Source organism: Psammomys obesus, unplaced genomic scaffold, assembly GCF_907164565.1.
Source record: "Psammomys obesus unplaced genomic scaffold, mPsaObe1.curated_primary_1811, whole genome shotgun sequence".
Classification (NCBI taxonomy): Eukaryota; Metazoa; Chordata; class Mammalia; order Rodentia; family Muridae; genus Psammomys; species Psammomys obesus.
In genome coordinates, this window is record NW_026596057.1 from 14,165,268 (window position 1) to 14,179,929 (window position 14,662).

Sequence of the window (14,662 nt, forward strand, 5' to 3'; positions counted from 1 at the left end):
GACGTCACGGCCGCTCCCGCAGTGTGAATGAATCAAAATGCTGGGCTGACCGCGGCCTCCCCGGGCGGCCTCCCGGCACGCGAAGGGTGGAGGGGGAGGGGAGGGCGGGGGAGGGAGGAGGAGGGGAGAGGGAAAAAAAAAAAAAGCTAGAGCCGCAGCAACAGCCGTCTCCTTAGCCCGGGATGTGCACCGGCCCCGGAGAGCCGGATCAAAGGGAGGTGAAGCAGCCCGAGGCTGGCACGGGGAGGGCGCCGGCCAGCCTGTGGAGTCCTCCCGGGGAGGCGGAGGGCGGCGCGGCCGCCCCTGCGACCCCAGCGGCCTGCCGGGCTCTGTTATTATTATTGTTGTTGTTGTTATTTCCCCATCTCCGGATCCAGCCGGCGGGAGAGGGCGAGGGCTCTCGGCGGACCGCGACTCGCCGGCCCCGGCTCCGAGAGGATGCAGAGCGCGGCTGTCCCCGCGGAGGGGGCCGCCAAGGGGCTCCCGGACCTGCTCGGCGTGCCGCTGCAACGTAAGACGCCCTCCTTCCTCGCCGCTCTAATTCGCTCGCGGGACCGCCCCGGCCGTTGCGGGCAGGCCGGACGCCGCTCGTGGCGCTGGCCGGGAGGGCTCGGGGCGCGGAGACGGGCGCGGGGCTGGGGTGCCAGTCGGTGTCTGAAGGGCTCGGCTCTTGGCTGTTCGGGGGTCGGATGCGGAGCTTCCGGGAGACCGGGGCGGGGGGCGGGGATGGGATGCGGAAAGTAGCGTCTGTGGCCCGTGGCTTTCATGGAACCCCTGGCGGGGGCAGGGAGAGGATGCTGTTTGGGGACGGCAGAGGGTCCGGGCTCCAGGCCCGAGGGCAGAGTGCTCTCCCCGATGGCTCCCCTCCGCGGCGACGGCCAAAGCCCGCGGAAGCGCGGGTGCAACTTCACCCCAGCGGGCGGGAAGTTGGAGAGCGCGTCGCGGGCCCCCGGGGCTGGCTGGCGGGGCGGGAGGCTCGTTCCGCACGCTCGGTCCCGGCACCCGGCGGGGTCTCCCCGCCGCCGCCGACTGCTCGCGGGAGCGGCCGCGCTCGCTGCCGGCCGGCCGGCGGTGTGCAGCCCCGGAGCCAAGTTGTGGACCCGAACCTCCCCCCAGGCTCGGCGCGCGCCTGCGGGCTCCGGGCTAAGCCGGGTCCCACGGAGCGCTGCGGTGGGCCGGGCGCCCCGGGGACACCCCGGGAGGGGAAGGGTCCCCCGGGAGGCCGGCCCGGAGGCTGGACTTCCGCCCGCGGGGCCTGAGCGGGGCGGCGGGAGGTGGCCGCGAGCGGGAGCAGGCTCGCCGCCGCCGCATGCTGCCGCCCGTCGAGGCCGCCGCAGCGCGCGCTCCTGCGCCCCAGCCCTCCGCCGCAGGGCGTCTCTCCCGGCCCGGCTCCCGGCCAGCCGGGGCCTTGAGCTTTATCTGGAAAGTTTTGGAGACGAAAATGGAAGAGACGGCCTCGCTCGAGCCGGCCTGTAGACGGTCCCTGCCACGTAGCCCATAGTTTTCCCTGTCACCTGTTGGCAAACGAGGTCCGCCGCCCCTTGGAGAGCTGACTGTCACCCTGCTCCGCAGGCAGTGTTGGCGATTTGCTTTCCACCAGCCCCCATTCCCCCACCCCCCCCAAGGGAGAGCTTGTATGTTCCCAACCCCTGCACCGACAGAAAAGCGAACCCTCGCCTAGGCACTCAGGTCCTTAAACTGTGGCTGTGCTGCGCGAGGGAGGGCTGTGAGTGGGCGTGTGGGTGTGACTCCCGCTCTCTACTCCGCGCGTCTGTGCTCTAACTACTTTGCTCCACAGATGTCCTGTCCGGGTTCTGGACTCTCCTCTGACGGTACTTTTTTTTTTTTTTTTTGGCATGTGCAAAATTTAGATTGTCTCGATTTTTGTGTCTTTTGCTCAGGAATGCTGAGAGTCAGGAACTCACTTTGCTAAAAGACATGGAAATCCTTTTAGCACCACACACTTCGCCAAGGCTCTGGGTCTGGGCCCATACTATGGAAAACTTACCGAGGTAAAGGAAAAACACTGGGCTGGAGAGGGAGTGAGAGAGCGAGGGAGGGAGGGAAAGAGAGACAGAGGAGAAGAGCGCACTCGCTCTAGAGTAGTTCCCAAGGGCAAAGCCGACCAAGAGGAGGCCTCAGCCCTTCCTTGGGTTCTGTGGGAGACAGAGGAGGCAGATGGGAGACATGTCAGGACTGAAGGGTCCAGTCCCTGGAGAGTCCAGGATTCTTCTTTTCTTTCTGCCCCGTGCCCCTTCCCCTCCCAAGCATATCTACCCCCCAGCTTTTAATGTGACTGGGGGCAGGCTGGGAGTGGTTTCTCCTCCCAACTTAGGCAAACCTCCTCTTTCCCGATGGCAGGGCTTAGTGATTTAAGAACTAGTAGTCTGGAAGAGTTCGGGGTACCTCACTGGGCATGAAGGAGAAAGAAGAGCTCAGGGCTATGGACTCTCTCAACACCTAGAAAAGAGAGAGCACAGAGAGACTCTCACTCACAGGAGACCTTCCAATGGGCCACCGAGTTTGGGTTGACCCCCTTCCTCACAGCTGCCGTCTACATTTCCACCATAAACAGAGTACTTGACCTAGGTACCCCTGAGGCCCTGGACTCCAGGGACTTTTGAGGATTTTAAATCCCGGAGTTGGGGCCGGTGGGGGTGGGGGGGTAGAGATGAGAACATTACCCTGCCTGTTTGAGGGCTGCTAAAAACCCATTCTTCAGGAAGCCGGCTCCAATGGTGTAACCTCTCTCCCTTCCGCTGTCTGCCCACCACACTCTCGCTCTTACCTGTCCCTCTGCCACAGGTCAGCCCCTGGGTGGACTCCTCTTTGCTCACGGCAGCCTTTGGGCTTCTGCCCTCAGAGGTCCGCCTGGCCCCGCCGCCCAGACGGCGTCGTCGAACGGGACAGCCGGCGCCCTTCGCTGGCACGGTGCGCGGCTACCTGTGGCTGTCCACACACGGGCGACCCAAAGGGCCGGGGAGGGGAGGCTGGGGCGCCCCAAGCAGCCGGGGGTAGAGGAGTGGGGTCCTGCCTGCCCAGCTGGCTCTTTGGTCCCAGTTTGTCCCCCGGATCCGGGGCTTTCTCGGGAACTCCAAACCGTGGCTCCTTGAGGTGGGCCACCCATGTATGTGCTCCTTCGTGGCACCCAAGAGGTCACTTCCAGGGCCCTTTTTCTGTGGTGGTGTGGGGCGCGGTGTGGACGGGTTAGGAGCTGCAGGTGAGTCCCCGCAGGTCCCCCCCCCCCCGCCCCGCTCCGGCCCCCGCTGGCGTGGCCCCTCTCCCCGCATTGAGGACATTTAGAGAAGCTGGGGTGCGTAGGAGGGTAGGGAGCACGGCTCTTTGCCCTGCTTTAACCATCTTCACCCTCCCTCCTGGGCGCCGAGGGGCGAGCCAGGGCGATGGACCCCACGACCCGGGACTGCGGCGGGCAGGGGGGACCCTCTGCGGGACAGGCTGAGGACCAGGGGTCCCGAGCGGCGGCTGAGGCGGGGGCGGCCTCCCTGCCTCCCTCCCTGTCCGCGAAAAAGGCCGCGAGCCCCCAGCGTGGGGACAGGCCGCCCACGCTGCACTTGGTGGGCTCTCGGCGAGCACCCCGCCGCCTTCTCCCCCTCCCCGAGAGTCGCCGCGGGGCGCGGCCTCGCCCTTCCGTCGGTCTAGTCCCGACCGCTGCCCTCCGCCGGGGTTCACGACCCTGGCTGGGGGGGGGGGAACCCCAGTTCCCCCGGCCGGGGCGGCCCCGCCCCTCCCCCCCCCCCGGGGTCCCCGCCCCGGGCGGGGGGGGGGGAACCTCAGTTTCCCCTGTCGGGGCCGCGAGCGCCCTTCCCTCCGCCTCGGCCTCGTCTCCCCGCGGAGACACCGCGAGCCCCGAGTGTAGACGGGGGAAAGTCAGCGGGTTCTGCGCCAGCTGGTCAGGCGGGCACCGCGCTGCGGGCCTCCCTTACACACGCGCGCACATGCACACACATGCACACGCGCACACACCCCTCAGAGTGGGCCCACTTGATTTTGCTCTTCGGCCTGGTCATCCTCCCTAGAGCTTCGGGCCCGGGGATCGGGTTTCGCCTTCCCCGACGGCCCCAGGCCTCTGCCAGCCGTGGGAACAGAAGGGGGGAGCCGGGCGGCCGCGGACGGAGTCGGGGCCGCGGAGGGCAGCGGGAAGCCGGGAGCCGCGCGGCCCCTCCGCCCCGCCCGCGGGTTCAGCCTCCCGGCGGAGGCGGCGGCGAGGGCAGAGGCCCGCTGTCGGGGCAGCCGCAGAGCCCGCCTCTCACCCCGTGCCCGCCGCTCTGCCGGCCGCGGTGGCGTCGGGCGGGACCCGAGGGCGCGACCCGCGGGACCTCCGTCTGCCCGGGGGCGCCGCGGACCCGAGTGGGGGCCGGCGCGGGCCTGCCCCTGGCGCCCGGGTTCGGGGACGCCCGGCGCCGGCCTGGGCAGGTGCCACCGCGGCTGCCCCCGGGGACTTGGCGCGCACGGCCGGGATAGAGGGGAGCGGGGCGCCCCTTCCCTCCCCCTCGCACCCCGAGGTCTGCTCTGCCCGCCGAGCTCTCCCGAGCCCCGACCGGGGGAGGAGGCTCAGCAGGTGCCCGGTGCCCAGGAGGCGGGCAGCCTGCAGACCCCGGGAGGGACCGGGGCGAAGGCCAGGGCACGCTTCCCCCGGCAGCCAGGAGGAGGCCGCAGCGCCCGCGCCCGGGTTCGAGCCTCGGTTCCCCTTGGCGAGGGCTGGAGCCCGGCGGCCCCGAGAAAAAGCCGAGGCTCCAGGTGGACGGCGAGGGGAGGCCCGACCCGTGGCTGGCGGTGGGGGACACACAGGAGGCCGCGCCGGGCTTACACCCGGGCACCCCGGGGTCAGCCAGGACCGGACCCTAACAGGAAAAAAAATTAAATAAAGTTACTCTTATGCAACAAGGGCAACGGGCTCTTATCTGAGGACGGGGAATTAGTCGAGCCTGGGGTAGAGGCGCAGGATGCCGGGGAGGGCGGGCGGCCAGCCTGGACCACCTCCGCCCGACAAGGGAGGTTGGGGCAAGAATGCGGCCCGGAGGCGGCGGGGATGAGAGGCCCGGAGCCCCCGCACCCCGCTGAGCCCCACCTTGGCCCCGCACATTCCGGGATGAGTTTTTTTAAACCTTGTCTATCTGCAGATGAAGCAGGAACGGGGGAAGGGGAGGGGACCCCCCACAGAGCCATTTCTTCCCTGCCGAGACCGTGGGCGACGGTGACCCGATGACCCCGGTGAGCAGGTGCAGACAGCCTCGAGTCCCACATGTTTGCCTGGGCCCCGGGCGTCGGGGCGCTCTCACTCGGCGGGCCAGGCCGTTGGCGATTACTTAGCGCCCGCCTGGGCGGGCGAGCCGGGGAGCGGGCGCTCGGCGCTGCCCAGGCCCCAGCAAGGGCGCTCGCGGGTCCCCGGGAACGGGCGGTCAATTGGCTGGGACTGAGGGTGCTTTCGGTGGCGCCGAGAAGCGTCCCGGAGAGTGCATTCGGGGGCCGAGCGGTGGCTGTCGGGGGGGGGGGGGGGTGTGGCTCTCCGCCCGGAGGACACGGGCGGGCAGGGTTGGACGCAGGGCCTCGGGTCGTCTCTTGGCGATTAGGGACATTTATCAAGACCTGAGCCGAGCCGCTGTGGGCGCCCGGAGCCGACGGGGAGGGAGGCCTGAGCGACGCGGTTCGCTGTGGCGGCCCGAGGCGCCTCCGCTGGCTTCGCCGAGTTTGGGGATGGCTCGGCGGGGCCCGGATTGACCTCGGCAGGGGTTGTTCAGCCTTTTCTTCCTCCCTGGAATCGGTACTGACAATGCCCGTCGTACCAAAGTGTGCCGACGGGGCCCACCCTGGCTTGGTGGCTCGAAAGCCCTCTTTCCCCCTGGTTACTCCCCTCCCTCTTCCGCCTCACCCCGTTCTTAGGGGAAGCTTTGCAGGAATGTGGGGTCCAGCCAACCTGACAGCACGGGGTAGGGCGGTTTCTTAGAGGTGGCACCCTTCAGGATGGGGAGACCCAGCTCCCGGGGCAGGAGCCTCGGGATTCACCCAAGGTCCCAGGTGTAGGTCAGAGCTGCCCCGTGCTGGCTCCCGCCGCTGTGGATGGCAGGGAGAGAAACCGATTGCATTTAGGTGCCGGTGGTGAGGTCTGTCTGGTCTTTCTTTCTCTCTTTCTTCTTTCTTTTCTTTTCTTTCTTTCTTTCTTTCCTTCCTTCCTTCCTTCCTTCTTCCCTCCCTCCCTCCTCCCTTTTTTCCTCCTCAGTTTTTATAGAAACCCTCATCAAAATGGAGCAGCATTTTGAAGCAGTTGGTGGTGGCCAGATTGGGTTTAAGTGGCAAAACTGAAATTGATTCTCCCTTGCAAAGGCGTGCTTGGTTAACTGAGTTAGAGGCAGCCTGGATGGTCATCCTGTGAGTCCTCGCAGGATTGCTACTGCTGCTGTTTTCCTAGATGTCTTTTTTTTTTCCAGCCTCCCCATTATCTTCTCTCTGTCAGGTTGGGTCTAGCCGCAGATGCTTTACTGCAGTAGCTCACCCCCAGACACCCTTAAATTATAATTCGCTTTAATTATAATGTTAGGGGGGTTAAGGGATTGGTTCTGGATGATAGACAAATAGAGCAAAACTTCGCAGCCAAATTAATTGGAAGTTTCTTCTTATGAGGGCGAAACTGCCAAACATATGGGATATTGCTATATAATGTGACATCAAAAAACAAAACAAAACCACTGTGTGGAAATTTAGCAATGATTAGATGGGAAAGAGAAACAGGAATAGGGATGTGTCTACAGCATATCCCAAACAGCCACAGACTTGTTTAGTGTATTTTTCTGCTTTATTTGCAGTTGCCAGCGTATTTTATATACCAGTGAAGGATACTAATCCCGTTACAGCTTATCTTCTGGAAGATAATCTTTTCTCTGCAAGTACACATGACTCTCATGTGCTATTTTGCTCCTGGACGCATATTAAAATATTTTCAAAATCACAGCTTTAGAATGGTAACATCAAACCGATCCCCAGAACTGTTTTGGAACCACTCTTTCATTAAAGAGATGGCCGGTTTTTGTTTGTTTGCTTGTTGTTGTTGTTTTTGGAACTGTCTAAGCAGAAACAGGACAAAGGAGGTTTTCAAAAAGACCTCAGACTGCCAGGTAAACAAACAAGATCTTGTGGGGTGGGGAGGGGGGAGAGAACAGAAAGAAAAAGGAGGGAGGGCAGGACACAGCCAGTGAGTCCTTTTTGACACCAGGATTGCTTGGCTGTCTCTTAGTCATTAAGACAGCCATTGAAACAATCTAGGGGGAAAATTAAGAAATTAGATAACAAGATGCTTGTAGATGAATGTATTTTAAGCATGTAAATAGATATAGTCATGTAGAGAATATGATTACCTTAAATGTGCTGCTAGTGTTTAAATTGGGATCCCTCCCCCCCACAACATTTTTGTGCAATCCACCTCAAAATACTATGATGTACAATGCACCCTTTCTCTTTGTCTTAAAATAATTACTATCATAATTCTGTGCTCCAGCTCTGTTTTTAATATTATTTTTACTAGGTTATGAAAATCACTTATGATTTTATGACATTTTGGAAAGTTATATTAGTGTCTCTTGAAAACACACTAGAATAAATAAAAATGTTTTGAAGTAACTACAAATTGCTCAATAAAAATGAACTAAATGTCTTCAGTAACAAAAAGCCAGGAAGAAGGTGGGGAATGTCACAGGCAGCTAGTCACTATTTCTCATTTGACTGATCCTTAGACTTCTTAGTTGTAAATTGCTGGGTGAACTGGCTCTTAGTTCCACAGATCACAATTATCAGACAGCTTTAAAAAGGGCATGTGATCAGAAAATAAGATTCTGTTGCCAGCAGTTATGGTGACAACCTTGAATTGGAAAGTTTATTTTTGAAACAATTGCTCAGTCCAAAAAAAAAAAAACAAAACACTTTAATTTCAACAAAGCTTTATTTATTTGTTTCAGAACTCAGGGATGAGTTGGGCAAGTATGTTATCCTTTTGGTAAGTCCTGTCTTAGCTCATGGGAACACTTTGGAGCTGGTCATTCCCAGAATAGACCAAGGAGCCGCCACACTGTATCTTCCCAAACAAGGAATTTTAAAAATGGTTCCCTGCTTTGTTCTTAGGAAACATCTATGACCACTGTTTCCTTACATAGAAGGCAGGAATGGATGTTTTCAAGAAAAGTGTTTGCATGATATTTTAGTTGCGTATGAGTTCCTTTGTGCCCATTTTTGAAGTCGATAGAGAAAGTTAATTTTAAAAATGGAGTTTTCGAAACTTTTATCAACCAAGTGCTCAGTCAGGTGAAGTCATCTGTAAAAGGATTGAGGAGAAAAAAAGCCTCAGAGAGAGGTGTTTTTGGTGATATCCATGGGAGCCATGGCCTTCAGTCAGCCCCAGAAACTGTGTTAGAGACAAAGAAGGTCCTGACCCCAGAGTCTGTGCCTTCTAATGGTCACCTTCAAAGGGTATCTGGAAATGAATGACTGAGCATGAGGGTTTGGCAATGTTCGGAGGTGACCATAAGATACAGAGAGACCAGAGTCACAGTTCTCACTTTGCAGGTGGTGTGGCTGGGTTCACTCCTTGATGTGCCATGGAGATGGCCCAGCTGAGTGAGAGGAAAACTGTAGGCTCTACAAACGGGGAACCACAGAAGCATCTTCCACACAGCCCTTTCGTGAAACTCCATTCTGAGCATCAGACCAGAGAGCTCAATTATGAAAAACTGGACTCTCCATTTGAAAGGCAGTTAAAAAGCAATGCCCCAGAAAGGCCACAAGTTCAGATTTTGAAAAAGGTTAACCTGGCATCAGAGCATGGTCCAGTGGAAATTATTCCCATCGGTACAAACTAACTTGCTTTAAAAACACAGAGCCAAGCACGGGGATTGCAATTTCACTGGTAAGGTTGGAAATTGTGATTCATTTCCCCAGAAAGGTCTACTTTCTTGAGTACATTTTAGAAAGCATTGCTGGGTGTGTGGTAGTCTCCTTAGTGATTTTTTACCCTTCTACCCTGTTGACCTTCTGTGATCAAAGAGACAGAAAACACCATTTTTCAAAGAATTAAAATCGATCATGTAAAACACATACCCTCTGAAATGTTTGCTGGTGGCCTCTGGTTCCTTAAGAGCAGTTTCTTGGAAGTGAAACAAACAAACAAACAAACAAACAAAAACCCCCACAGGTAGGGAATGAAAATGGACAGTGCTCATTAGATATCAGGAGAGAGCTTGGATGACTGGATATGCCACAGACCACATCAGACCTTTTGGCCTTTTCCATGTCCCAGCTTCCTGAAACTCCTGGTGAAGGAACTGGGGGCTTAAAGGAGCCAGTATGAAAACGAAGCCTGGTCTGGCTCTCCTGCAAATACTTCAGGAGCTTCCAGGACAACCTTGTGTGTATTGTAGGCTCCTGATGTAGAAATAGATGATGGTTCTGTGGTCCTTTGGCTATTTAGATGTCCCTAAGAACAAAGCCAGAAGCCTTACTTTTTTTTTTCCCCCATTTTCACCTGTCTACACGATGGCAAAACAAATGCATCTCAGTCCATGTGAGGCTGGGAAGATTTGCCCTCATTCTAAAGAGGAGTCTGCTAGATTTCTCTGTCCCAAAGAGATGAAAGTCTTGCGATTGCATTGCATTGTTTTCCACTCTCTAGGGTGAGTTGGAAAGGGGCGTGCATGTGGACATTTTAGAAGCCAGGGAGTGGAGGAGAGTTTCCAGTGTATCAGTGAAGCAAGGGAGGGGGAAAGCTAAACTGGGGGAAATACTGAAACGCTGAGATTGCGCTTAGAGGCTCACACATGCCAGGCCAGTGTTCTGCAACTGAGCTACAGCTCCAGTCCCGACAAAATCCTGCTGCACCTCAAATACGTACACTCACCTCGTTGGTGACTAACTATGAGAGCAAGCAGGAGGGAACTAATGACTGGGCAGTGGTATTGTAGAGCTGGCTGTTGCTGAACTCATTGGCTCCTGTGAGCACAATCTGTCAATAACACACGGGGGCTAGCACTTCCACTTTAGGCTTAAGAAAACTGAGGTTCAAAAGAAGTGCAGGAATTTGCTCATATCTTGGATCTGCATATAGGTCTGGCTCCAGCAATAAGGCAGACCTCAAGATTTGAAGGTCCAATCTTGACTCGGCATTGAGAGCTTTCAAAATCACCCAGGAGTTTTGAACTCTCTCTCTCTCTCAAAAATATTTTTACTCCCTGATACAGTCGCGTATGTCACTCCTGTGCACTCTGCCCGCACCCCGGGCTGGACAGCTCCCTCAGTCTTTAGTGGCTTGCTTTCACTGAGCTTGACTTCAGACTTGGATTTCTGCCAAAAGGACAGTGCCTTGGTCCATGGTATACGTGCGTGTTTGCGTGCACTGCTGCACATCTGTGCAACGCAGGTGGCCTGTTCGCACCAGTGTACATGTGCATCTGGATTACAGGTGGGCATCTTTAAGTATTCGTGGATGTGTGTGTGTGTGTGCATGCGGGTGCACCCTTTGGCTAATGGCTCATCTATCTCCTAGCCAGTCAGCAAAACAGCAGTTTCAAGACTCTCTCTCTCTCCCTTCCTTCCTTTCTCCCCTCTACAAAATGGCAGAATCGAGCCAGATAAGGCTCATGTGTGTGTCTCAAGGTGTGTTTGTTTGTGTGTGATTGTGTTTCTCTGGGCAGACATGCGCGTCTCTGTATAGTGAGGTGTGAGCATTGCGGCTGGATATGGGGAGGTCTGCATGGGCGGTGAGCATGCCTGTGTGCACGCGCAGCCGGGCCTGAGTCCGTGCCTTAGCACTCCCGCAGGACGAGGGGAGCTCTGCTGGCTAGCTCAGCATTGCCGCCGTTTCTTTCTGTGGCTCTCCCGAGGTTCTGCTGTCTTTCCAAGCCCGTGTTCGCTGGCTGCTGAGCCTCAGCAGAGACCCTCGCCACAGGGCGCTGTGGTGCTGCTAGGATTAAAGCTCCCACTTCAAATGGGAAGGCTCCTCTTCCTGGGAATTGCAGGTCAGAGTCTGTCTGTAGTGACCCCAAGGATCTTCTTAAATTCCGGTTTCCAAAGGAAGGCTGTGACATAACTAAACACCGCCAGACCTTGAGCCTGCTGGCGAGCTGGAAAGTCTCTTAAAAAAAAAAAAAAAAAAAAAAAAAAAAAAAAAAAAAAAAAAAAAAAGGTATGGTTCCAGCTTTATTCTTGGTGGGAAAGTTACATGACCTCCGAACGTGCAATAACAACAATTCCTTATACTAAAAAGACATCGTGGCTGTTTGAAAAATAGCCAGATAACTTTCCGTGTATTTTTACCAATCAAATGGGGCCCGTGTAGCCTGGAACGTGGGGCCCGAGTTCATAGGTCAGCATCTTCTGAGGGGAAGGAATGGGTCTGAACTTGACTGCTTGGAAATGTTTGAAAATGTGCCTTTAATCCGTACCTTACATTTGTGCCAAACTCAAGGGTCTAGTTTGGTTCTCGGGCCTCCGCAGGCGCCTAGTTGGGGGTCCCAGCCTGACTAGCGGTGATGGTTCCTAGCTGCAGACTGGATCGCCTATCCGCCTTCAGGACTCCCCTGCGGTGTGCGCTCCCGCTCCAGCGCGGCTCCCTGCATACATTAGCCCTAATGTATTCTTTCTCGAATACCGATCATATTAAGTCTCCCCGCTAGGTACCTTGCTCGAAATAAATTTTATAGCCATACATCCTCGCCGCGTTTGTAGCTTGGAGGAGAAATACCGTTGAATCAGAGCAGTCTTACAGAGCAGACCAAACAATTGGGTAGGATTGGGCTTTGGCCCTGGAGCCCAGATGGACAGACGCACAGACGTGGGAAACCCAGGGCAAGCCAGCTTCGTTGTCCAATACCCCTGCCCCGAATGAATGCAGCGGCTGGTTCGCTCTGTCCCACGAAGTCCTGGTGAGGCATAGGGACCGAGGCGTGACCAACTGTGCTCTGCTGAGCTGGGCCCATTTCCGGTACTGGCAGGAGGCTGGCGCAGCCCACACTCTGCAGTCAAGTGGCCGCCGTTGCTGTCCCGGGACCTGCCCTTGTTCAGCTTTTTTCCCCTCCGTTCTGCACCTTTTGTCCCTGATTTACTTCCGTGAGCAGGAAGGCTTCTGAGTTGTCTGCCCCTCCCCGTCAGATACGTGAGAGCCATCCCTGCTAACCTTCAACCCAAGCCCTCCCCTTCGGGAGCTAGGGATCAGCCGCTGTCCCTGGCCGGAGGCTGGACTTGACGTGGCCATCCATCGCTGTGCTGGGCCTACACGCAGTCTCTCCCGGCCAGCACTCTTTCCAAGCCTTCCCCCCCTCCACCCTGCCTCTTGGGGGTGGGGCTCACTCCCTGGTGGCCAGAAAGAGAGAGCGAGAGCGCGCAGGGGTGGGTGGATAAATAGGCAGGCAGGCCCATCAGCATGGGAGGGCAGTGAGGTGGGGGAGGGGGGAGGCTTATCAAGGTCCAGAGAGATGAACCCCACAGTCCCGCTGGCAGGACCTTCCTTCCCTTAGAGCAGCTAATCCATTTTGTAATCCCAAAGAACCCCATGGAGGTCAGGTCGGCTGTGTACCCTGCTCTCTCCCGACTTCCCTCCACACGCTTGTGTATTTCTTCACCTCCGTAATCCTGAGAGGCAGTGTTGGCCACAGCCCCCCAGTTTTCCAAGTGAGGAGCTGAGGTAGAGTGATTGGCTGTCCAAGGTGACCGAACAGAGCCAGAACCGAAACTCAGTCAGGTTCTAGAACCCACCCTGTACCCCTTGTCCTTCCTGCCTCTCTTGTCAAGTTGCTCCCAGAACCCCTCCATTAAGCACTTTACAGTTGAAACGTGCCTTTCTTATACAGGAAAACTTGTTTTGTTTGAGCCGGGGGTCTTGCCTAATCCGCTTTCAAATTCTCAGTACTCTTTCATTTAGCTTCCCAAGTGCTGGGATAGCAGGTGGGTGCCACATTCTGTGAAGCAGAAAGAGAAAGAAAGAGAGGGGGAAGAATCCTAGAATACAAACTGTGGCAATTAGCAAGGGTCCAGCCTGCATGTGTAACGCTTGATTTTTGAGAATAGAGTCAAGCAGCAAGGCATTGATTGATTAGCAGGTCTGATTTCCCAATGAAGGCTGGTGGTTCTTAGGTTCTGAAAGGGACAGGGGAGGTTAATTGGATCCAAGGTAGCCGGCCACTTGGGTGAAACAGGACTATTGCTTTTTATCAAATATCCCAAGTTCAAGTAAGTGTCTGAATAGTTAAGAAAACTTTCTCAGAGCTGGGCGGTGGTGGCACACACCTTTAACCCCAGTGCTCTGGGAGGCAGAGGCAGGCAGATCTTTCTGAGTTTGAGGCCAGCCTGGTCTACAGAGTGAGTTTCAGGACAGCCAGAGCTCCACAGAGAAACCCTGTCTTGAAAAACCAAAACCAAAACCAAAACAAAAAAAGAGAGAAAGCTTTCTCTGGACATGGATGTTGTCGAGATAGTTTTGTTAGCAGACATTAATTGTGTATAATAATAGGTTTTATTGTGAGATTTTCATACATGTATATGATGCATTTTGATCACATTTGTTTACCTCATACTCTTTAGTTCCTCATCCCTACATTTACCCCCCCCCCTTCACAAACACCCTTTTCTTTTCTCTTATTTTTTTCCTTCTAACAGGACTTCATGTAACCCAGACTGGGCTCGGGTTTCTATGTAATTCAGGCTGCCCTTGAACTCCTGATCCTCCTACTCCAGCTCCAAACAGCTGGAACTGCAGCCATATTTAGCCCCCCTTCTACTTTCAGACTTATTTTTTTATTAATTAGTTTATTTTATGTGTACGTGTGTTTTGCCTGAATGTATGTCTGTGCACCCTGTGCCTGGCTAGTGCCTGTGGAGGTCAGAAGAGGGCGTTAGACCTTCTGAAACTGGAGTTAAGGATGGTTGTGGGCCACCGTGGGCTGGGGACTTAACTCCAGTCCTCTGCGGCCCTTTGCTGCTGTGCCATGCCCCAACTTTTTTTTTTTTTTTAAGAGTCTGCTCAGACCTAATTTCATTCTTATGGCGGAATAAAAACTCCATTGTGTAAATATACCCCGCCACCCCCTTTTTGAGACAGAGTCTCACTATGCTGCTGTGTCCAGGTCTGGAAACATATATCTCGGGCTGGCCTCAAACTCAGAGACCTGCCTGTTTCTGCCTCTCGGGTGATGGGATTAAAAAAGGTACACGCCACCACACTCAGCTCCATTCTCTTTTATCGTTTAGATTTATTTTTATGTGTGTGTGTGTGTGTGTGTGTGTGTGTTTATGTGTGTACTACCTGTGCACAGGTGCCCGCAGAGGCCAGAAGAGGGCATGAGATCACCAGACGTTATAGCTATGGGCAATTAGAGAGCCTGCTGATGTGTACATCACAAAGCCTAGGTCCTCTGGAAGACCAGGAAGTGCTCTTAACTGCTCAGCCATCTCCCTGTTCCCTATTTTCTTTATCCATTCACCTAACGATGGACACCTCGGCCAATCCCACAGCTCCCCTGTTGGGAAGAGTGCCGTGATAACTGTGGGCACATAGGTGTCTCTATCGTATGCCATCTGCGATTCCTCAGGATGTACACTGAGGAATATGCAACTCGGCATGAGTCAGCTCTACCTTTAGTTTTTTGAGGCACATCCACAGAATATTCCA

The 14,662-nt window shown here is 55.6% G+C and overlaps 1 protein-coding gene across 1 annotated transcript in view; it reads left to right on the forward strand.

Moving 5' to 3' along the window:
- Positions 1–438: 438 nt before the first annotated feature.
- The window catches only part of Lhx4 (LIM homeobox 4), a 38,414-nt gene continuing 24,190 nt past the window's right edge, over positions 439–14,662 (forward strand). Inside the window, exon 1 of the mRNA XM_055624656.1 lies at positions 439–511. Within this exon, the coding sequence (XP_055480631.1) occupies positions 439–511 (73 nt within the window). The remainder of the gene's footprint in view (positions 512–14,662) is intronic.